The sequence below is a fragment of the Meriones unguiculatus genome, chromosome 2 (genome assembly GCF_030254825.1).
Source record: "Meriones unguiculatus strain TT.TT164.6M chromosome 2, Bangor_MerUng_6.1, whole genome shotgun sequence".
Taxonomy (NCBI): Eukaryota; Metazoa; Chordata; class Mammalia; order Rodentia; family Muridae; genus Meriones; species Meriones unguiculatus.
Window position 1 is genome coordinate 21,630,434 of NC_083350.1, and position 24,971 is coordinate 21,655,404.

The following is a 24,971-nucleotide window of genomic DNA, read 5'->3' on the forward strand; positions in this document are numbered from 1 at the left end:
TCCCCTTCTGCAGTACTTGAATTTGACACTCACATTCAGAGAAAACCCAAAATCAAACAAAAACCTCCCAAGTCCTCAGCTGTGGGGCTCAAAGAAACCAATACAAACTTATTTCAAAGGGCTTGACCCAATTGGAGGTGAGCAGTGCGATCTCTACTTCCTTTGTTATTCACCTGTATCCCTGGTTTCCAACTCTCCACAATCCTCCAGTCACCAGAAATCACCCCCACTCAGCAACCTGTTGATTCTCTGGTGAGAGAGATGAACCAACCAAAGTATATGCAGGCAGGAGAGCCTGAACTCTAATGCTAAACTAGTTGTAAAATGGAGATAGCTGGGGCCCTGGATGTTTCAGTTCTCACACCTAGGAAAGCACCAGCACATAGAAGCAATGGGTGCTCCCACTCAGCAGGTAGGAACTACTGTCTCACACCTACCTGTCTTATCTTACTTGCCAACTATAAACTAGAATTTCCGATGTAACTTGCAAATCTTTTTAGAACTTAAGACAACCAGTGGTGCCTTCCAACGAATCAGACGTGATGCCTATCCAGAACAAATTAAAGGCCTGACAGCTCCCATTCCAAATGCTTTCAGTGAAATGCCTCAGCCAATATCCAATCCTAGTTGCAGAATATGAATTCAGACTAATCTCACTTTCATTAAAGATCACGGCCCCTGAAAACAGCACTATTTCTCCGCCTTCATTGTTTAACCCATAAAAATGCCCATTCCTTCTAAATACAGCCAGCTAAAGCTAGTCAGTGGCTTTTATAGCTATTATGCGATCTTTGTATCTACAAAGCAGAACCCATTATCCATATACTTTAGAAATGTTCTCATTAAAATGAATGTATGGACTGACTGATGACCTTTTTGTCACATATCCTCTAGCAGACAGCATTAGAATACTGGAAACAGAAGATATGAAATATTCACTAAGTTAAATTGGAGAATGGTCTAAAGTTTGTTTGGTTTTGTTGTTGGTTTTATTCAAGATACAGCTTCCTCTGTGTAGACTCGGCTGTCCTGGACTTGATTTGGACTACCAGGCTGGCCTTGAACTCATATTGATCCACCTGCCGCTACCTCCCTGAATGCTGAGATTAAAAGCATATGCTACCATGCCCAGCTCTCTCACTTCATTCAAACTCTGTAATAGAGCCACTAAAATCTCAGACATTAACTGTTCATTCTGAGCTAGAATTGTATTTGCATCCCAAGTGCTGGGATAGCAGACATGCACCACCATCGTCTGGCTTATTTGACATCATGAAGCAAAATTAAACTATTCCTTTAATTAAAAGAGAATCCATTCTATCTAATCATTATCCTTTCCAAGTTAAGGTGCTCTCTATATACGGTTTTAACTATTATGTCACCAGTGTAAAAAACTTATGCACACATATGAAATGCTTTTAAAGCACATCTCTTTGGGCCACAGAGATGACTCAGGATTTAAGTGTTTGCTGCTCTGAGGACCCAAGTTAGGTTCCCAGTAGCAGTGTCCAGCAGCTCACAAATGCCTATAACTCCAGCTCTAGTGAATCTGGCACTCTCTTCTGCACCCCCAAAACACCTGTATGTACTCACACATAAACATTTTTTTAAAGGGACATCTTTTTACCTTGAAAGGTAAATCCTCGACAATTCCTAAGAAAGCTAGGCTAAAATAAGATTACTAGTTTCAGGTTTTAATCACTTTACCATATGCAAATATACCTCGATTTCTCTGTCCACAGAATTATGTTGAACTGAGCATGGTGGTACACACCTGTAATCCCAGCACTCAGGATGCAGAGGCAGGCAGATCTGAGTTAGAGCCAGCCTGACCTCCACAGTGAGTTCCAAGACAACCAAGGCTATGCAGAAACCCTGTCTCAAAACAAACCAAAATCAGTAACAATAATGCTAAGTAGTAAGATTGAAGTCATTTGTCAGGTTTGAATGTTAACGTACATACTGACAGTCTATCTTTGTCTAATGGCATTTTTATTTGTGTGTGCGGGTTCTCCACCACCATGTGGTTTCAGGTGGTCAGGTTTGGAGGCATCTTTACCCAGTGAGCCATCTCACCTGGCATTATACCTTTAAAACTTGTCATTGTTTATATTTGTTTTGTTTAAGCTTTTTATTTTGTTTTGTTTTGGACATGAGAGCAGAAATGTTAAATAAAGTGCATTCTATTTTAGCCAGGTGTGGTGGTGCAAGCCTGTAATCCCTTTACTTGGGAGGTAGAGAGGTAGGTATGTCAGGGGTTCAAGGTCATCCTAGGCTACATAGCAAGTTCCAGGCCAGCCTACATAGACTGTCTCAAAACACAAAACCCAAGAACATATGGTTTTTATAAGACAACACATTCGTATCTTTTAAAATATTTTTATTAAATAACCTACTTGGAAAATAATTACAAAAAAAAAAAACATTAAACAGTAATTCCAAAGAGTAAAAGGCATTTTCCTTAAAAAAACAAAAACAAAAATATCCTTATGATTCACTGCTTTATCCACAGGAATTATTTATTTTACAGTCATCTGTAACATCAGCCTATAAAATCCAAAGTATTTCTTAATGTCTGAAATACAGAGAGGTCCACAATGATATGCTTTTATGTGAAGCTATCGACAGGTGAAACTGAACTCTATAACAATTCGGTACAGAATTTACAAGACAGGCACTTTGAGTCAGATACTGGGACTTTTTCACAGTTAATGTTACTTTTTTGAAGATCATCTCATCAAAGGTAACCAACTAGGGAAGCCAAGTTTCCTGGTGCAGAAGTACAAATAAGTTTTGTTCCAAACACTTCAGCTGTAATACATGCAAGACATGCCCTAAGAAAGAAGGATCTTCTGAAAAGAAATGAAGAAAACAAAAAAGCAGCCTGAAATAAAAGCATTTACAAGCATCTGAAATAAGGCCTTTAAATCAGTATTTTAAACCCCTTCATTCTCAGGTAAGGGATTGAGAGGCCGAGAGAGGTATCCTCTGCGAGGGTGAGGATACTGGAGGTTGGCAGTGTCAGCATCGCAAGAGTGCTCTACCAGAGGAGCAGGAGGAGGAAGGAGCTGGGCACAACTGGACCATCTTGATCCAGCCCGTGGGGAATCCAGAGGGGGAAAGAAATACCTGAAATAATGAAGACAGGAACGAAACACCAAAACAAAAACAACAGGGGAGGGGAAAGGAGGGAAGGGAGGAAACAGAAGAAAAAGAGAAAAGCAGTAAATACAAAGAGAACCAAAGAAGAGAAAACATGCTGGAAGGAAAGAAAAACAAAAAACAAAACAAAACAAAAAAAACCTTGTATATTCATGCCAGGACCAATAGAACATAACAGTACAAACCAAGACTCTCACTTGAATCAAGATTGCTTAAGCAAGTATGAAAGTTTGAAAAAATACAATCTATTAAAGTTAAAATGCCAAAAAAAAAAATTTCAGTACATTACACAGACAATGTAAAGCATTGTCTAATCTCTCATTTGATTCTGTAATTTACAAATCTAATACGTTTTAATTTGAGGAACATTGCATTTGCTGCAGCAGCAGACACACATCTTTAGTGCATACATGATTCTGAGAACCAAATCGAATACACTCACACAGTAAAGCTGGATACTGCAACATGCTTTTGAAAACTACAATCATCGGACAGTCAGTTTCCTGCAAAAAACTTAGAACAGCTACAGAATCTGGTGCATAAAAAGGCTCAAAGAATTACAGCCTGTTATTCCATCATCTTATAACTTACCCGTAATATGTATGCAGTTTAGTAAATGAAAAGGTATGTAACTTTGTTGTCAAAGTCAAGAGTTTCAGAAGACAGTAACTCATTGAAACAACACATTAAAAATCCTGAGATATGGAATTTCAATTGCATGCATATTTTCAGCAAAATGGCAAGTCTTATGTTTCCAAACTGTCTTAAAGGAAACCAAGTCGTATAGAATCACACATAAATATCCATGCACATATTAGAAACAACCATCTCTTTTATGAGTATGAGATGAAAAATTAAAAGTGCTTCTACCTTTTTACTACCACATAAAAGTGTAGCAAATGCGAATGTGCTGCTTGGCTACAAATCATTTATCTCAACTCCAGTGCTAGGCTAATGATCTGCTCCTTTACTAGTATTATTAATTACAAGGAAAACCAGTTGTGTGGATAATATCACCTATAGAGAAATACTACAAAAGGTAAACAAATTAGCACTCAAAACAATCTTTATGAAAAATATTTATTTGATTTTCAAATTAAAATTATAAAAAACTCATCATTTTAGCTTATTGTTTTAGAAAATAAAAGGAATTCCTATAGTCTCCAAATGGAATAAAATTATATTTTCCCTCCTCCCAATTGTTTATGAGGATAGTAGCAATCTTTTCAGTTTTTAAACCCAAGTTAGTCTCCAGAACATTTCAAAAAATTGTTTTGGTGATGATGTCTCAACAAAAAGCCTTTCCATTTATAGTGCCAGTAAACTGACTAGTACAAAAAATTATATACACTGTAATTTTAAAGGCCTTTGGACTGTATTTAGTAGTGAGCAGGCTGTTGGTGCATCTTGGGAGAGATCAAACGGCGCTGGGAAAGGGGGAAAGGAGTTCGATTTCCATTCCTGTGTGCATGCAACAAGCAGCAAAACAGCAAAGTTACTCCAGCTAGCTTGTACTCAGCTGTGCTTTCTGTTAAAGGACATAATACAAATGGGAAAGGGAAAATGCATCACAGATCTAACGTAGATGGTTATTGGCACAATAAGAAAACAGATCAAACCGTCAAAGCTATGTACAGTACAAAGCTGTAATCTAAAACCAGAGTTTTTAAAATTAAGTCTAGAATGTTTTCTTTTATAAAATAATGGTAACTAGAAACTGATTTTTTAGTTGCAAATACTTAAAACCTCAAAGTCAAATAGCAAGATTTCTTTATAAAAATACAATAGTATCAAAACAACTGAGAAAATTAAACTATAATTTCTTCTTCTGTTTAGGATGACAGAGAATAACCATAGAACAGTTTTAAAATTGGATTTTTAAGTTTCCCAAACTCTATTCCAAATTATGCCCAAAGACATCTATATTGACAGTCATGATGGCAACATGCTTTTAATGCCAGCATTCAGGAGGCAGAGGCAGGCAGAGCTCTGTAAGTTCGAAGCCAGCCTGGTCTACAATGCAAGCCCACAACATTCAGGGCTCTGTTACACAGAGAAACCCTGTCTCAAAAACCAAAACAAACAAACAAACAAAAAACATATATATATATATTACAAATTTATATATTTGAAATTTGAATATGAAAATTTTAACTTTGGATTATGTCAAATTTTATTTTAAGTGTATGTAGAATAATCATAATAATAATCTGACCTCAAGATCTCAGATTTTACCATTTAAGGACAAACAACAAATTATTTCGCTCACTGTTCTCACAAAGCTGTAGTTATATACTTTATTTAAAATTTCAATGTGCCCTGAGCAAAGCCCACACAACAAGCACTAAAAAAATGTTTATGTAAGAGTCAACCTTATTAACCTTATTATCAACCTTATTATCTTCTCCTCTCGCTGCTTTAGAAAAGACAGAATCATAAACAAAGCTACTAACATTTTTACTGAATTTCAGAACACAGCTTAATGGACTTAGAAACTGCCCATACTATAACCAAGTAAGCCATTAAATACATACCCAGATGTGAAATTCCGAGGATAAGTATCACAATTATTGGTAAATTACTTTATTCCATCTTAAAAGTCACCCTTTAGTAGTATGGCTACCAGGGGAGGTGGCTCAGCAAAATTAAGAGCATTGTCTGCTCTCGCGAGGACCCGACTTTGATTCTCAGCACCCACATGGTGGCTCACGTGCATCCAAAACTCCAGCTCCAGGGCACCTGACCCTTTGGCCTCCACAAACACTGCACACATTGTGATAAACAAACAGGCAAAATACCCATACACATAAAATAAAAAGTATGCCCAGGGATGGGGTAAGGAGTGTGGTTTCTAGTTTCCCTGCAGAAGAGCCTACCTGCCAGCAGAAGTTCCATTTAGTGAGTTTTGAAGATTTGGAATATTTGAGCTTAGCGAAGGATTTGAGTTTCCCAGCTGAGAACTCCCATTTACTGGGCTCCCGTTACCTTTCAAAATACCAGTACACTTCCAATTGTCCATGTAATTAGCTGAAAGAAAACAGCCAAATACATTAATATGACTAATCCCTACGCATAATACATATAGCGACACTCTTCTAAAACTACAAGAACAAAATATGGGCTACATTTTCGCTATCTGTGTGTGTGTGTGATGTGCGCCTATACTCACATTCATGTGCATAAGCATGCATGTACACACATGCACGTAGACGCGAAGTGCTGACATTGGGTGTCTTTCCCTGTGACCTTCGTTTTTGAGGGAAGGTCTCTCTCTGAACCTAGAACTCAACAATTTGGTTACACCAGCTGTCCAATTTGGCTATACCAAAGCTCCAGGGACCTTATTGCTTCTGCATCCCTAGAGTTAAGATTACAGCTGCACATTAGCAAGCCTGGGTTTTACACAGGTACTGAAGATCTGAACTTAGGTTCTCATGTTTTTACAAGCAAGCACTTTAAAAACTGAGCCATCTCCAGGGCTGCAGCAAGCTACATTTGCTTCCAGGTGGGAACTAAGGACAATTTTTAGATGAAACACATTAAGGTTTTCAAAGAAATACTAAACCAGCCACAGTGACTCATAAGGACTGCGCCGAGTTTGAGTAAGATCAAAACAAAGAATTACTAGTTTAAAAAACATTAAAGCTTTTACCATCTATTTCCCTTCCTTTCAAGACAATTCTCTAATCTACAAGATTAACAAGTTACTATCTGGGCTGGGGGGATAATTCACTCAGTAAAGTGCCTGGCTTGCAGCCATGTGGACCTGAGTCTGAGCAACAGAACCCAGCTGGTGCCCTTGTAATGCCTGCAGTGGGATGTCTGGGACAGAAAAATCCCTGGAGCTCAACAGCTGGCCAGCCTAGCTTACTTGGCAAGTTTCCAGGCAAGAAAGACCTTGTCTCAAACAAAAAGGTGAGTCATGAGTCATACCTGAAGAACAATACCTAAGGTTGTCTTCTGACCTCCACACACATGTTAATATCGAAACACAATCTTTAAACGGAATAAACCTAAATTATTTGTCTTTCTTACAATGAATCTAACTAGGGACTGGAGCTATCTTCTTGGCTGTGGGTACCACATATATTATATAGTCAGAGATACAGATTGATAAAACCTCTGTGGCAGTTTAGGGGCTCATTCATCATGGTCTCATTCTTTGAATACAAAACTAGTCACTGATGTCATTAGCCCACTAAATCAAAGTTAAGGAGACTAATGGGATACAAATGGGTTTGGAAGAAAACCAAAATGGACAGAGAAGTCCTACAGAATTCATCCTAAGACTGAACATGGGAGGCCATCAAGGCTTAGCCTAACTGCATTTTATGAAGTAGAAACTGCTCAGGTCAAGTGTCCCACTGCAGTTTTCAAGCTGATGTTCAGAATGGAATGGATTCATTCTGATGCTACAGACACCAAAGTCAGAGTAATTTGACCAGATTCCCTCAGAGTGGCACTATAAGAAACTGAGAATCAGAATCCCAGTATTCTTGAATTTGAGGAAATAGAAAAGATGGTGAATTTAAAGTCTGTGAATGAGTGAGCATGTGTATGTGTGCATGGATTTGTGCACCAGTGTGTGCGTTATTCAGGTACATGAGTGCCACAGCACCCTTGCAGAGGTTAACTTTAGCTGTCAGCCCCCATCTTCCACCTTGTTTAAGGTAAGGACTCTAATGTTTGTTTCCCCGACCCCACACCATCCTGCTGTGTTTACTAGGTTAAGGACCCTGAGTTTCTTAGGATTCTCCTCTCTCTGGCCCCAGTTCCCTAAAGGAGTGCTGGGATTATAGACATTTAAACTCAGGTCCTCACTCGTAGGGCAAACATTTTTACCAAACCCAGGGGCCAAACCCAGGGGCCTCTCCTGGGTTTATAAAGCAGTAACAAGGTTAGCTTTTCCTGGAGATACTGAGTGTTCTAATTAGTTTTAAAACTGCCTTTTTTCCACATAGAAATAAAACAATTCAACTGACCACTAGCTTCCATGAACAAGGTAATCTGATGTTTAAAAACAGTACAAATATAAAAAAATTATTTTAAACAATATTAAAGACAATATTTTAAAATATACTTCAGAGCTTATACTTTTAAGTGAAAAGTAAATGTAAGTTAACAACTCCACTCCATTAAAAACCGTACCTTTCCATAACCTCACACAGCCGTCATCTCCTGACGATGCTAGTACTGTTCCTGTTATGTTCCAACTCACCCTCCAAACCTGAGAGTTATGATTATCAAACTGAGCCACGATATGGATTTCAAATTTTGTTGGACCACCAGAAGAAGTAAGTTCTTTCCTAAAAGAAGATTAACATTTCCAAAGTGTATACACACACTCTCACACATAAACACACATTTTAAGTAAAATACAAAGAACTATGCTTACCATACTCTTTCCTAATATGTGCACCCATTTCCCCACCCTCTACCGCCTACTACCTAGCCCTTGGGCTACGCAAGTATTTCTTTCATTTAATTCCTCCAAAACCCGGACTTATTTCACCCAAATGATACTCAGTGAACTTTTTTTGTTGTTGTTGTTGTTACAAGAAAGAAACAAATGAGCAACAACCATTATTCTGCAAAACAAGGTCCAGAATCCAAGAGACGTAACAATTTTACAAGATAGAATAGCAGAAAGGAAGTATAGAAACAGAAAAAGAACTAGAACAATTCAAACTAAAGCCTCACTCAAAAAAACAAAACAAAAAAAAAAAAACACATTAACTATTCACTATTTAAATGTCAGACCTGTACCTTTACTATTCTCTACAGAGAAAGATAAGCAGAAGGAAAGAGTATTTTCAAAGTCCTGTTTTTCTACAACTCACCTCACAGGTTTTAATGTGAAAATTCTTACGTCTTTGGTTGCTATTGCCAGGATGTGGAAAGATCTTCCCAAATTCGGAGCAAACGCAATATCATGAACAGGATCTGTGACTGTCATTAGAGTCTCAGCTTTTGCATATTTTCTAATTCAAAAATAATAATAATAATTTAAAATTTCAGAAATAAAACATACACAACTTAGGGCTAGAGAGATGGCTCGCTGGTTAAGAGCAATTGCTATTCTTTCAGAGGACCACAGTTGGATTCCCAGCACCTACATCAGATGGTTTACAATGGCCTGTAACTCCAGCTTCAGGGGATCTAAATACTCCACTGGCCTCTGCAGGCACCTGCAAACACGTGGCATACAGTCATGAAGATACAATGTGCTGGGTAACCTTTCTGTGAACTGAGTGAAGGTTGCCTGTTTATTCAATTGTTGATTGCTTGTGCCAATGAACCCACCACTGGTATCCTATTTTATAAACACTCTTCTTCTCTCACTTACTGATAATAAAGATCTGATGACCAATAGCTAGGCAGAAAAGGGAAGACAGGACCTTCTGGGTTAAAAGAGGGTCTCTAGAAGAAAAATCAGACCCACAATGGGATTGGCCAGGGGGACACAGAAATGGATGGACATGAATATCAGCAAAGAGACAGAGCTAGCCACATGGTAGTTCATGGAAAGATAGGCAAAGTAAGTTTATGAGGTAGCTGAGAGTCTGCCCAGCTAAGGCCTAAGCTTTTATAAATATTAACGAATCTCCATGACTTTATTTAACCACTGATGGGTCCAAAAGAAGTCTCACTATACATATGTACGTAAATAAAAATAAATCGTTAAAATAAAAATAAATTTGAGCCATGCTTGGTGGCACATGCCTTTAAGCCAGTACTCTGGAAAAGCACAGGAAGGAGAATCCTCTGTGAGTTCCAGGCCAGCCAGGACTACATACAGAGGCCCTATCTCAAAATTAACAATTTTTTTTAAAATATCAGAAATTTGAAAAAATTCAATATATCTCAATTATTTTTCATACTGCTCATAGTAAATGCTTGCCTTTGGAGGACATTGAATAGTGGCCCCCAAACAATAGACTAACTCCTAAGCCCAAAGTGAAGCCTACAAATGTGACCTTATTAAAAAAAATTTTTTTTAATCTATTCCATATTCATTATCACTAGGTATATGACTGACACTAATGTTCACGGTCCTTAGAAAAGACCAACAGGTAAGCCAAGCAGTGGTAGCACATGCCTTTAATCCCAGCAGTCTGGAGGTGGAAGCAGGTGGATCTCTGAATTTGAGGCTAGCCTGGTCTACAGAAATGAGTTCCAGAATAGTCAGAGCTACACAGTGAAACCGTCTCAAAAAAAAAAAAGAAGACACAACAGTGAAAGTACCTAAAGCAATGCTGTTCTGGAACTCCTGGAGCTATCAAAAGCTAGAAGAGCCAGCAAGGATTTCAAAGGAGCTCAGCCAAGCAGGCACCTTGATTTCAGATCTTTGGCTTCCATGCCTACAAATGGGAGGGTGGGGGGTGGAGGTAGGTATCTGCTGGATTAGCCCAAGAACCAATATAAGGGCCAGTCTTTGTCTTTACAATTTAAGTGTATCTAAAAATACTTGATCAAAAATTAGTAGAATAAAATCTGTCCTTATTATCCTTCCACCTACCCCAAAAAGGGTAAGAGCCAAGCATGGTGGTTCATACCTTTAATCCTAACACTCAGTAGGGTTCCAATGAGTTCCAGGCCAATTAAGGCCACACACACACACACACACACACACACACACACACACTGTGACTGTCTCAAACAGGAAGGAGAGAGGGAGGCAGAGAGGGGAGAGTTGGCATGATGGCATACACCTGCAACCTCAGTACTTAGGAAGTAGATAAAAAAGATCATTGAGTTCCTGGCCAGCCTGGGCTACATAACAAGTATCTTTAAAAAATAAAATAAAATAATAAAGGCACTGAATGTCGTAAGAACCTGAATGAGGGCTGGAGAGATGGCTCAGAGGTTAAGAGCACTGCTTGTTCTTCCAGAGTTCAATTCCCAGCAACCACATGGTGCCTCACAACCACCTATAATGAGATCTGTTTCGCTCTTCTGGCGTTCAGGTGTACATGCAGGCAGAACATTGTATACATAATAAAATAAATCAATCTTTAAAAAATAAATAAATAAAAGACCTTGAATGAATATAAGTTAAAAAGAAAGTTGATAGCAAGAGAAACTGACATTTTGATGTAATGCCCAACCCAGGTGTGGTGGTACACATGTAATCCAAGCAGGAAGATCATGAGTTCAAGGCTAAGGTGTCAATTACATAGCAAGATCCTGACCAGAAAACCAAGGACATGAATGGCACAGAACTTGCCTAATGAGCAAAAACTGAAAGGCTGACAAGCAGCATCCTATCATCACATTTATTCTGTATAAGTAAACAGAGAGTAAGATGACAGTGGAATTGGGCGTGGTAGGGTACAACTTTAATCTCAGCATTCAAGAGGCAGAGGCAGGCAGATTCCCAGGGTTCCAGGTCAGCCTGACCTACATATAAGACTATGTCTCAATAAAATTTATAAAAGGGAAGAGCACATCAGAGTTTGGTTCTCCTTAAAGTCTTCAACAGCATAGATATATCTAAAGCATCTAGCCAAGCAACCCTGCATGTAGACAGGGCAGAGCTCTCCATCCTACCTCTCCCTCCAATTCTTCTTCGAACTTCTCTTCACTCTTTGAAATACCTACTTCAAAGACCTCACTCGAACTTTTATTACCCTTTACAATCACTTCAGCTTTCTCACCCCCATTTTTGCCTCTGTGTGATCTCAGCAGCCTACTTAAGACTGAGAAAACTTCTCCATACTGTGCTTCTTCTGCTCCATGCCACCTATAACACTTTCAAAATGCAGGCTCCAATATCAGGCTCCACTCAGTACTTTACCTAGCTCTATCAAAAGTTCTTTCTCGTTCTAGTACATAAAGGAAATGTTACCATGGTAATGGCTACAACACTGTATGTACTATAGGCATTGTATGACATTTTTTTTTTTTTTTTTTTTTTTTTTTGGGTTTTTCGGTTTAGGTCGGTTTGATTTTGGTTTTTGGAGACAGGGTCCCTCTATATACCCCTGGCTATCCTGGAACTCACTATGTAGACCAGGCTGGCCTCAAACTCAAGAGATCTCTCTGCCTGCCTCTATCTCCCAAGGGCTGGGATTAAAGGTGAATGCCACCACAGCAAGGTACATTCATGGGTTTTTGTTGTTGTTTTTTTGTTTTGTTTTGTTTTTGAGACAGGGTCGCCTTCGCTGTCCTAGACTCACTTTGTAGACCAGGATGACCTCAAATTCACAGAGGCCTGCCTGCCTCTGCCTCCCTGAATGCTGGGATTACAGGCATGTGACACCACACCTGGCTTGCTACATTCATGTTTTTATCTTCAGCTCTTAATGTTCTTATTCTTACTTATGAAATATTCAAAATATTTCATAAAAACCAGATTTTAATAAAAATTCTCTAAAGCAGTTCCCATCTATAGAGTAGCCAAATGACAGCATTAATGAGATGGTTTTCAGAGGGGGCACTTGACCTCCCTGGTGTAGAGGTACACATGTAATTCTGGTATTTGAGAGAGGAAGCAGAGCAGAAGAATCAAGCACGTTTAAAAGGTCTGCCTTCTCTACAGAGTGAATTCTAGGCCAAGCACAGACCCCACAGTAAGACTTTCAAAACAAACTATCAAGACACAGGGTGGCTAACAAAAACCTTGTTTTTCAGTTCTAACTCTTCCCATTTGACCTTAGATTTGACCACAGGTTGTTGGTCTATGCATTTGTAAAACAGTATCAAGCTTTTTACCCTGCTTATTATTTTCAGATTTTATAATCACCTACAGAAACGCATGTACCTATATTGTCTTGCTGTCTTCTCCCCTTCTCATTGTCCCTACTTTATGCCAAAGCCACTGTAATCTCCCAAATGGATAAGTGCAACAGCCACTCATGCTCCCTTCTAAAATATTTATCACTGAAGAGTTTAGGTTAGCCTGGGTATAACTCCATTTTGAAATAAAGAGCCATCTTGACTGGGAGCTGAACTCAGGTACCAGGAAATATCACGGAATGTACACTTGGCAGACAACAAAGTTAACTCTCCTAGCAACAGCCTCCAGGAAATATCACGGAATAAATACTTTATAGAAAATAGAGACAATCTCCCTGGGAATAATCAATGAGAATCGGTAAGGAATCGGCTGGGAAAATTCTCCCCAATGTTTATGTGCCTCAGGGAAGGTCACCTCGCTCCTCTAACTTTTACCTAATCCTATAACGTCAAGGCATGTGTAACCCCCCGCTTGTTGCCATGGAAACATGTGCCCTCCTGCTTGCTGTCATGGAAACCCCCTGTTCACAGACTTTCCCTTTAAAAACTTGCTCACTCAGAGCTCGAGGTCCCACTTCTCTACTGCTGTGTCAGTGAAACTTGGGTCCTGAGTTCGATCGCTCTCGTAATAAAGCTCTCTTGCATAGAGTCATCTCCTGGTGGTCTCTGAGGGTCCCGTGATCCTGGCATTACATCACATCTCTGAAGAGTTAAGCCATCTGGTCCTGTACTTGCAGTCACATGACAAGTAAGATGATACTATAGCAATGGCACAGACTCGAGTCCTGTCTGTCCATCATATCCCATTTGCCTGTTATGTTCCAACTGCAGTGGTGGCTGTGTCTTGTTCCTAGGTTTTATCAGATATAGTCCTCTTCACATAGAAGGCTATCTACCCTTCATCTAGCGAACGTCCACTCACCGTGTAGGTCCTTCTCTAACTGCACATTCCCAACCTAACTCTCAGACCTGGTTTCCCTGGGCACGAAACTCTTCACCATCTTGATTCTTTTAGTTCAGAAAGTTTAACCCATTACTTGGTATTATGTTCCATTTTCTCTAGAAGATAATACATAAGGTATTAATTTACTCCTCTTCACAAACTGGGTGCTTGCAGCTACTCAGAATGCTGAAATGGAAATATCCATTCAACTCTCCTTCAAGACAACCAGAGTAACATGACACCCTCTCAAAAGCAAAAAAAAAAAAAAAAAAAAAACAGGGCTAGAGACAGCAAGGCAGATTAGATTCCTTTCGCTCCTACAGAGGGCCTGGGCTCTGTTCCCAGCACCCATATATGGTAACTCCCAACCATCCAAACCGCAATTCCAGATGATCCAATGTCCTCCTAAGCCTTTGACCAAGCATGCAGAAGGTTCCCAAGCATGCATTCGGGCAAAACACTCAGAAAATAATTTTTTTTAATAAAAAAGCAAAAAACAAAACAAAAAAAGAAAAGAAGAAAAAGTCAGTGAATAGACAATGAAAGATGTACAGTGCAGGTAATAAAAAAGGAATAATAACTTAACACAAACACAATTCTGAACAAAGAAGTACTGACCTGGTGTTTTCATTGTATTCAAAAATCTGAACTTTGGCCATTACGTTTGGGCTACTATCATCACTTCCCACAGCTATCATGGGGGAATGAGCCCGAGAGCTGGAAATGAAGGGAAAATATTTTATATAATGCAGTAAATTGCTTAATTAACAGAACTTTAAAACTAGAATCAAAAAGACAACCTACAAGTCAGCTTGTCCTGCCCTTACTATCCCATCTGGATGTCTACCAGAGACCATCACATTGCATGTGCTTGAGAACCTCACACTGTCTCTCATGACTGCTTTTCACTTTTATATGACTTAAATAAAAGGAACACTTCTTCCAAAAGAGGGCATTCAAAAAAACTGAGATTAAGACAGACCCCTGCCATACCTTACAGACTTCTCTTCCTACAAATATAAGCAAGAGGAAAAATGTAGTTCTTTGTTATTAAAGCTACCTAAAGCTTTGTTACTAAAGCTTCACATAATTAGATCCATTTCTAACCTAATTAGAAATGCTTAAACTACAAAGAGCTCTGGTAATAACGTAAACATAGGGAGAGATTATTCTATGCAAACAACAGCTTCATGAGAGAGTATAATATTCACATATAACTTGATTGCTAGATAAATTTTAGTCAACTAGTGCTCATAGACAAAATACCTATACACGTTAAATATTTATGAAATACAAATGTTATAAACACTCATTGTGTGTTTATAACAATATAACAAAAATCGAAAAAAAAGGCTGCAAAGCAAGCTCATATAGTCTCTCTCTCATCATTGTTATTGCTATTGTTGTTGTTTGGTCTTATTTTCCCAGACAGGATTTTTCTGTGTAGCCCTGACTGTCCTAAAGCTCACTCTGTATATCAGGCTGGCCTCTAGCTCAGAGATAAGCCTGCCTATCCTTCCCAAGTGCTGGGATTAAAGGCACGCACCTAAAGTCCCGCACCACTGCCAATTTTCTCTTTTGTAAGAGAGGAATCATTGGGGCTGGATAAATGGCTAAGAGGTTAAGCACACTGGTTGCTCTTCCAGAAGACCTGGGTTTGATTCCCAGCACCTACATGGTGGCTCATAATGGTCTAGTCCCAGAGAATCTAATGCCCTCTTCTGGCTTCCACAGGCACTGCATGATTGTGGTGTGCAGGCACAAAATGCAGGCAAAATACCCATACGCATAAAATTTAAAGTTGAAAGAAAAATTTAAGAGAGCAATCATATAATCTAAGAACCAATAAATCCAACAGTACAAATAAATTTTAAACTAAAATTACCAGCATAACTATAAAGAACACCACAAATAAAATATACAGTCATTTATGAGCTATATTCATCTATTAGTGAATATAAACAGTTTAGATCTAACAGAATAAGAATCAACAGTATCAATCATCTACATATGTTAACAGTGGCTTTCAGAGTTAAAATCTAGAAACTGAACTAGTGACATCATTTGCTTTTAGAAAGAGAACTTCGTTTTGTTTTCTACTCTTCAAGATTCATTTGCAGTTTTTTTTTTTTTCTTACCAAGTAAACTGCCTTATGTAATCTTACCTGGAAGGGTTCCAAGAAATACAGCTGCAGCACAGCTTACATGAGATCTCATGCTGCAGAGACCACTGGCTGAGATTCATAACATCTGGGGCCTCATATATTCTTACTATACCATCTGCTGAACAGGTTGCTAACATCAGGCCCATGTGTTTGGGAGCAAATTTCACATCAGTAACAGATGTTCTGCTATCCACTAGAGTTGTCCTCTTCACCTGGAAAAAAATATTATTTAAATCATACACAAAAAGAAAATGTAACAGATCTGAGGAACAAGTTTGAGAATCACACAGATACACTAGGTTTTCATCCTAGCAAAAGTTACTTAAAGCCACTCTTGGTCTCTATTTCCAATGAAGCACTAGGCATACATGATAATCACACTAACTAATGAACTGTAATTAACTGCCCTGATAAAGCATGTATTGTTAGTAATCTCACTAAACAGACTGGTCCCCAAACCAGAAAATGTTAGAATTTTCATAGACACTGCTGTCACAGAAAGCATGCTGTAAGAGGTAAAGCAAGTGAATTAGGATCCTTTGGTAGTAAACATAAGGTCTGTGACTTCTGTGATCAATAAAGGGACAGACTGCCTCGTCAACAATACAGAAGAACCTGCAGACTAGACTCCCTCACAGCAGAACCAGGAGGCAAGAGAAGTAGTTGTTTTCACTGCACACATCCTTTTACAGCTTTGAATTTTATACTGTGTAATTATTATGAAAAGTAAATAAAAGAAAAATGAAACACTTCCTATGATAAACTTCAGTGAAAGTGATGGGAAGGTCTTAAATTAACTAGATTAATCTCAATTTCTTTTTAAAGTTTTGTTTGTTTTTAATGGGTATGAGTATTTTGCCTGCATGCATATATATGTGCACCACATGCATGCCTGGTGCCAGATATCCCCTGCAACTGGAGTTACAGACAGTTGTGAGCTGCCATGTGAGTGCTGGGAATTGAAACCAGGTCCTCTAAGGAGCAACCAGTTAGGAGCAATCCTAACCACTGAACCATTTCTCCAGCCCCAATTCTCTACTTTCATAGATGAGAAATGTGAGCAGAACACGGTTAGTATTTCTGTGCAGAATCAATTGATAAAGGCCAAGGTAGAACTTAAAAGGAGATGCAGTTAAAGGAAGCTTGGAGTGTGGCTCAGTGATAATGCATGAGGCCCACGGTTCAATCCCAGGCACTACAAAATAACCACAAATCAGAAGTCTAAAATCATATACTAACTACTATATAAAACTATGTAAAATACACAAATATACAAAACGGGTACAATGCAAATCCTCTAGGTTCACCCCTAGAATAATGACAGGCCTAAGTAACAGTGCAAGCAAAACAAAAGAAAAATAAACAGAGAATATGGAAAAATGAGCGAGGAACTAAAGAAATGTCTCACCCAGTGACTCTGTCCTCGGAGTTTATCATTTGATTCTCCTACTATCTCTTCCCATACAGCTGCCGTTCGGTCAAAAGAACAGGAAGCCAACACTTGTCCAAATTCGGGATGCGCCCATGTCACACGCCATACAGACCCACTATGTGTCTGGGGAATTTAAAAACAAGATTGAGTTTACTCACTTCACAAACATAGTTTTAGTTGAGAAAATAATAGAACCAAGTAGTTTTACTTCAGTAAGATGAGAAAGATACCAATTTAACATTTAAATTAAAAGTTAATTTCTAAAAAGATACATATTTTGGAAGACATATAGGATTGTGGACTTTCTAGAGCTGTTCTTTTAAAAATATTTTTCACTTTATTTTGAATGTGTGTGTGTGTGCCCATGCACAGCTCTCCATCTCTCACTGAACGTGGAGCTCACTGATTGGCTAGACTGGCTGGCCAGCAAGCTCCTGGACATCCTTCCTGTCTGTACTACCCCAACACTGGGATTACAAGCACATGCTGCCACAACAACATTTTTTTGTTTTGTTTTGTTTTTTCAAGACAGGACTTCTCTGTACCCCTGGTTGTTCCGGAACTCTCTTTATAGACCAGGCTGCCCTCAAACTCACACATAGAGCTACCTGCCTCTGCTTCCTGAGGTCTGGAATTAAAGGCGTGCACCACCATGCCTGATTACACACACAACATTTTATGTGGTTCCACACTTGGGCTCTCACAATTGCACAGCCAGAACTTTACCAAGTGAGCCACCTCTCCAGCCTTCTGTCTTCATGTGCAAGACAGAGGGTTCCTGTACATATGGCATGCTGATATACACCTGTAATCCCAGCATTAGAACGCTGAGGCACAAGTGCTATTGCAAGTTCAAGAATAGAGCGAGACCCTTTCTCAAACTGGGAACCTATGGAATAGCTTAGCCAGTAAAATGTTTGCCATGCATGCACGAGCTTTCTATCCTTGATCCAGAGCCACAGTGTGTGCAGACTTTACCTGTTCCTACCCTAGACCCAGAGCAAAAATGATTGGTTAGCCTAACTAATCATATAGCCTAACCAATCACATACTGAAACTGTGAGGCTGTTACATTTAGTTAATTAGTTCCAGTATTTTGCTATAATGGCAGAAAGCAAACACAAACATTTCTAACACTGAAAAACTAGAAGTAATTCATATATCCATCAGCAGGTGAGTGGATAAACAAAATGTGGCTTACCTATACATTCTATTAAAAAAAAAAAGCTGGGTGAGGTGAGGCACATGTTTAATGCCAGCACTTGAGAGACAGAGGCAGGTGGCTCTCTCTGAGTTTGAGGTCAAACTGGTCTAGGCTGAGTTCTCGGACAGCCAGGACTACACAGTAAGAACCTGTCTCAAAGAAAAAACAAAGAGAATACATAAAACACATTGTGGATGAACCTCAAAAACATGCTACAAGCAAAAACATGCTAGCCAGATAGGCAAAAGGATTATACATAAGCTATCACAGTTACATGAGCTTTCCTAGGGAAAATCAAAATAGGATTCTATCCAAGTCTAGCTGAGTGAGCAGTAACTTTACTGGGTCACTTACAGGAGTATGAGTGAAGGGCTCTCTACTGGAGAATGGGTTAACACAAAGTCCCACCTCTGATGAATCACAGGAGATAGCACTGCGCATGCCATTCTACTCACCCTTCCACCTTGTATATACAGAAACACAGGCAGATAGAGCAGAAAGTGATGACTAGAATCTCAGAGGAGATCTGCTGACTCTTTCCCAGGGCTTTCTAAGAAAAAATGTTAGCAGCTCTTCAACCTTTACCATTAGCACAGTTAGCCATTGTGCTATCTACTCATTCCCTTATTGTGACTACAGGGCCAGGGTATTCTGGAGGTCACCAGGGCAACTCAGCTTTATGATGACAGTAATCATGTAAGGCAAAGAGAAAATGGCACTACTACAACACATGGTTTCATAACAAATACTCAGAAACTGCTTTTGCTAAAAACTGTGGACTCCTCACAGGTCCACAAGGTAACTAAACATGGATGAAAAACTGGCATCTCTGCCTTCATTTGTATAGGTCAAACTCTTGTTGTTCTACACAGGCATGCTAATCACTTAAAGGAGTACCTAACCCATCTCATCCCTTCAGCCCTTTCAAGGCTGAAGCTATGGAAAGAAACCACTGTTCTCACTAAACCTGTAGCCACCTTGGATTGCAAAAAGAACAAACCATTACAAGACAGACCACCCCACACTAAATGGCCATCAATTATAAGTATAAGGCTACACCCTATAGCATAAGTAAACATTCTGTGAGAACCAGATTGAGGAGGAATAGGTTTGTTCCTCAAGCAATGACAGCCCTAAGGACCTCTTTAGATCAATTTACAGAACTCGAAGTGAGACAATGATTTAAATCTAAAATCCATGTTAATACCTGAAAGTCATAGTTGGGGTCACCCAGCTACAAATCCTGTGACCTACAAGTGACCCATCTGCAAGATAGTGACACAGATTTTGTGGAAGAAACCAGCCACTTTCTGATATAGAAGGCCCACTCCATGAGAAAAAACTCATACCTGACACTGATAAAATTGCTAGGAACCTTCAACTAGATAGGTCACTTACTACTATTATTCTGATAAAGGAACATAACAATAAAATTACTCCTAATAACAGACAACTCAGCCCATAACAAAGTTAGGTAGGCAATGAGTGAAAGGGGAAAAAATATGAAATATGCTGAAATCCTAGTAGTAGTTATTTGACAATGCTACCAAAAGACTATTTTTCCACTCTTTGGTTTTGTTTTGAGACAGGGTATTACTCTGTAATCTCACTCTGGCCTCTAACTCATGGCAATCTCCTGCCTTGGCCTCCCAAAGCACTGGGTCCCACACCTGGCCAGACCTAGACATTTTATTATCAAATTTAGTATTAAATCAGTAACAAAACAATCATTTAAAAAAACAGAAATCTTTTTCCAGGAGCACAACACCATATCAGTTGTATTGTCTTCTCAATGATACTGAGCACTAAAACAGCAAACATTTCAATTTTCTCAAACCATGTAAAAATGAAAACTAACCTTCCAGCTAGCAGTACAATGCCAATCTCCGCTTTCACTTTTATCCCAGACCTATAAGAAAACAAAAGGCAAGTGAGAACAAACGCAAGCAAAACTTCAACTGCATACAAGGAAGCAGCAGTAAAGGAGCACTCCTTAAGCCAACATGCACTGAGCATCATGTGCAGGTCGGGCCAAGTACTAAGCAGCCCTAAGAGGCAGGGGCATCTACATCCCTCCACCTCTTCCTATTTATTGTTTATTTGTTTATATGCTATCAGGCAGGACTGGCAGTGTACTGAAGACTGCGCCCAGGGTCTTGTGCCTGCTAAGACAGCACTGAGCAGTTATGTATGCTCTAATGAAGTGACTTTGACCACTGAAACAAGTGTTCCTAGCAGTTTAGGGTCCTCTACCTGATGGAACATTCTCACCAACCAATCAATACAGAACTTTTTCTTTCTGTTTTAAAATGATATAAACTGGCGACTTGTCAGCATCACACTCAAACCAGCAGCACTGTAATCATGCCCGAAGGGAACTTATCTGACTTGTTTAAACTGTTTTAGACATCAGTTAAGCCCTTAAGGATAGTATTTACCAAGGTAATATAGCAATACTGGGAGAGAAAGTAATTCTGCATGCAAAGCTTACATGCATAATCAGTGAAGGGGCAGCTTCAGCTGTCAGGCCACCAGACTGTCTTGTGGCTTGTTTTAAACTGTTTTAGACATCAGTCAAGCCCTTAAGGATAATGTTTAAACTGTAAATTCACCAACAGAAAGGACAAAAAAAATAAATGCACAAACTTTGGCACTAAGTGGATTATAAAAAAGAATTTGTTTATAGCATGAGCCAAATACAAAGGCAATTATCCTATCCTGTTCCATCTAAGCTAGAAGGTGTAATCAAGTAACCTATGGAAATAGGGATGGGGAGTTATTGGACACAGTGTCAATTCACAATAATGAGAATATCCTACTGATAAACTGCCACCCTACATTTTTGTAAATGATTGCAAAAGCACTGTGGAGTCAGGCATGGTAGCACACACCTTTAATCCCAACATTTGGGAGGCTGAGGCAGAGGGATCTTCTTTAAGTTTGCGCCAACCTGGTCTACATTACGAATTCCAGACCAGCTTGGGGGGAGGGAGGGGACGACACAGTGGGTATTCACTTTGAGGTAAAAAATAAACTTAATGAGGAGATAAAATAAAAAATAGCTACCAGTGAAGGAGAGATGGCTCAGTAGCAGATGAGAGCACTGGCTGCTCTTCTACAGAACCCAAGGTCAATTCTCAGTACCCTACACCCTCTTCTGACCTCTGGGTACACAGATACATATACAAACATCCATTCACATAAAATTAATTGAACAAGATAACATTGATCATTTGTACATGAAATAAAAGCTAAAGTAAAATATTCAATAACACCCCCCAAAAAAAATTATAGAGAAAAAAAATTCCAACTTAGCCAGGCACATGCCTGTAATCCCAACACTCTGAGAGGCAGAGGCAGGCAGATCTCTGTGAGTTCCAAGCCAGCCTGGTCTACAAAGTGAGTCCAGGACAGCTAAGGCTACACAGAGAAACCCTGACTCAAAAAAACAAAGGAAAAAAAATGTATTAAGGACTAGGAATGCTCTCTTGCCTACCACCTAAGAGACCCCTAGTTCAACCCCTAGAATCACAAAGAAAATATGCCTGCTGTATACATGTAATCCCAGCTACTCAGGAGGGATGAGAAGCACAAGTACAAGCAGCCTGGGTAATTTAGGAAGGTTATGTATCAAAATGAAAAGATAAAATGAATGACAGAGCTCAATAGCAAAGCTTCTGCCATGCCACAGCATGTGCCAGGCTTGGGCTCAACACCCAGTACCACACACACACCAACCAGAGCCATGATGCTATCAAATCATTACTCTCATGATGTAAAATGGTAACAAACTGGGTTAAGGATGTAGAGCTCATTATTTGAGGGCCTGAGTGTGAGCCCCAGCACACAGGAAAAGGAAAAATGAGGGGTGGGGGATACTTTGAGAATGCCTATCAAAATATTCACTTAATTTTTCTTTTGGAATTAGCCAAAACAAAGCATTCAAAAGCTGGGCATCATGGAGCACACCTTTAATCCTAGCACTCAGGAGCAGAGGCAAGCAGATCTCTGTGAGTTTGAGGCCAGCCTGGTCTACACAGCAAGTTCAGGACAGCCAAGGCTACACAGAGAAACCCTGTTTTGAAAAACAAAACAAAACAAAACAAAAAATCATTCAAAGCATGTAAAATGCTAAATAAACAACTTTTCACTGTCACAACCTACAAGCTTTGGAATGAACATAAAATCTGGTAGTAAGTGTATAATGGCCAACAAGTCTAGCAGACATCAGTTATGTCCTTAGGAAAGGTAAGATAATGTAGCGATATTGGGAGAGAAGTAATTTGCCATGCAAAGCTTACTTGGCTATACACTACCAAGACAATCCGTGAAGGAACTGGAGAGATCAACCACAGTTAATAACACTTGTTGCAACCGGGCCTGGTAGCGCACAGCTGTAATCCCAGCACTTTGGGAGGCAGAGGCAGGCAGATCTCTGTGCGTTCAAGGCCAGCCTGATAAACCCTGGTAGTGCAGGTCTGTAATCCCAGCACTTGGAAGTCTGAAAAGGAGTAAGAAAGACTGCCTGAGCTACACTGCAAGACGTTGTACCAAAACTGCCTGGGATACGTGGCATAATCTTGTATCTAGAAAAAAGGAAAAAAGGCAAAGAGATTGGGGGATGACAGTCAATCTGACCCCCTAACTAACAGCTGCTGGGCTCTCCCTTTCTGCCCCAAGCAGGGATGTCAGACAACTATCTGAAAGTCTTCCTGAAGTCCTCAGAAAACCACTCCGTGGACTGCTTGCCCTCTCGAAGGCACAGCTCCCGCAGGGGGCTGGCTGCACACTTTGCTGTCAGCAGCCTGGAGGACTCTGAATGAGCGTCATCCATTTCCACCAGGCAGGAGCCAGTTCTACCTGGTGACCTAGCAGGGACTGCTAAATACGTTACTCAAGGGCTCAAGGCTGTGACTGGTTCAAAGACCCCTTCTCTGGTTTCGTAAGTAGGCTGCTGGAGGTCTCTCTCCCGTCCCATTCCACAGCATGGGCAGAAGCGGGAACACGAAATCAACAGCAGAGACGACAGGGGTGGGTACGGCAGAAGCAGCAAAGCGCTTCTGTGAAAGCCGCAAGACAGTCTGGTGGCCTGACAGCTGAAGCTGCCCCTTCACTGATCACGCATGTAAGCTTTGCATGCAGAATTACTTTCTCTCCCAGTATTGCCATGTTAGCCATCCTTAAGGGTTTAACTGATGTCTGCTACCTGAATCAGCTGGACTCGTTGGCCGAGAGATGGCTCAGCTTATTAAGAGCTCCACCCGTTTCTTCAGAGGTCCCGGGCTGGTTCTCCCAACAAGGTGGATCACAACTTTTACCCTCTTCCGACCTTCACAGACGCCAGGCGGTGCACATCAATACGTGCAGACACAACCCTCACACAAACGAAAATAAATCTCCAAAATTGAGGGTTGGGGGAGTAGAGCCGCGCCCCGGTGGCGCACACTTTAATGACACCACCCCCGTTAGAAGCAGGCAAACTATCGGAGCCTCAGAACTGAGAGACCCTGTCTCCAAAAAGAGAACACGCCGTAGCATACTCAACGGACACTTGTTCTAAATATCTTCAGGGAACACTCGGACACGAACAAGAAGAAAAACTGTCAGGTTCTCAGCGATTGTGGCGTTGGGCAGGGGCTCATTCCCGTAACCGCAGCACGGCTGAGACGGGAGGACTACAGCGAGGGCTAGGGTCTGAGGCAGTCCCAGAAAACAAACGTAAGGACGCGACTGCTGTGTGTCCTCCCTCCAGGGGAATGCCATGTGCCCCGGGCAGAGGAGCGCAGGCGGCGAGGCCCGCACCGCCCAAGCAAAGATACCCACTACGACCCGCTCCTGAAGCCCCGGCAACGCGCCTGCGCTCGCCCCCGCCCCCGAGGTCGGGAGCCGTCCGGCGCAGGCGCGGCAGAAGGGGAACGCCGCGAGCGCGGGCGGCCGTGACCCCACAATCCGCCGGCGGGGAGGGCTCCGGCCGCTTCCGGCGCGGCGGCGTCCGCGGGGCCGCGGGTCGCGTGCGCCTCGGTCGGGACCGGCCCCTCCCGCGCCGCCTCCCTTCGCCTCCGGGCCGGGCCCTGGGCGGCCGGGCGTGCCGCACGCACCTTGACGCTCTGGTCGCTGGAGCAGGTGGCCATCCGGCGGCCGTGGAAGTCGAAAGACACATCGTGGATGAGGTCCTTGTGGTCCGCCGCGATGCTGCGCGCCACAAACATGGCCGCCGCCGTCTGCCCGGCCCGCCTCGCAGGGAGGCGGAGAGGCCGGCCGCCCCGGGACGCCCGCGGAGGCGCGTACGGCACGTCGGCCCGCGTCGCCCCGGCGCGACACGCCCCG

At 40.9% G+C, this 24,971-nt stretch overlaps 1 protein-coding gene across 2 annotated transcripts; it reads right to left on the minus strand.

Annotated features, from left to right (window-relative positions):
• Positions 1 to 2,363: 2,363 nt before the first annotated feature.
• Seh1l (SEH1 like nucleoporin) lies at positions 2,364 to 24,971 on the minus strand. 2 transcript variants are annotated; one of them, XM_021659516.2, is made up of 9 exons: positions 24,743 to 24,971; positions 20,503 to 20,553; positions 17,417 to 17,563; positions 16,009 to 16,220; positions 14,462 to 14,560; positions 9,003 to 9,143; positions 8,311 to 8,468; positions 6,039 to 6,189; positions 2,364 to 3,129 (listed from the first exon to the last, which is right to left on the minus strand). In XM_021659516.2, exons 1-9 carry the CDS (start codon positions 24,851 to 24,853, stop codon positions 2,937 to 2,939), a joined length of 1,263 nt encoding a protein of 420 aa, XP_021515191.1. In that variant the 5' UTR covers positions 24,854 to 24,971; the 3' UTR covers positions 2,364 to 2,936. The 2 variants fall into 2 exon arrangements, with proteins under 2 accessions (XP_021515191.1, XP_021515192.1); XM_021659517.2 differs by having other exon boundaries at positions 2,364 to 4,690.

Bases quoted from the DNA above. Each gene is read 5' to 3' on its own strand.
- Seh1l (XM_021659516.2), bottom strand. From the start codon at position 24,853: ATGTTTGTGGCGCGCAGCATCGCGGCGGACCACAAGGACCTCATCCAC. The intron at 14,561-16,008 runs GTAAGATTACAT...CTTCATTTCCAG, and splicing joins ATTTCTTGGAACCCTTCCAG to CTCTCGGGCTCATTCCCCCA. The intron at 6,190-8,310 runs GTACGGTTTTTA...GTTTTCTTTCAG, and splicing joins CTGTGTGAGGTTATGGAAAG to CTAATTACATGGACAATTGG.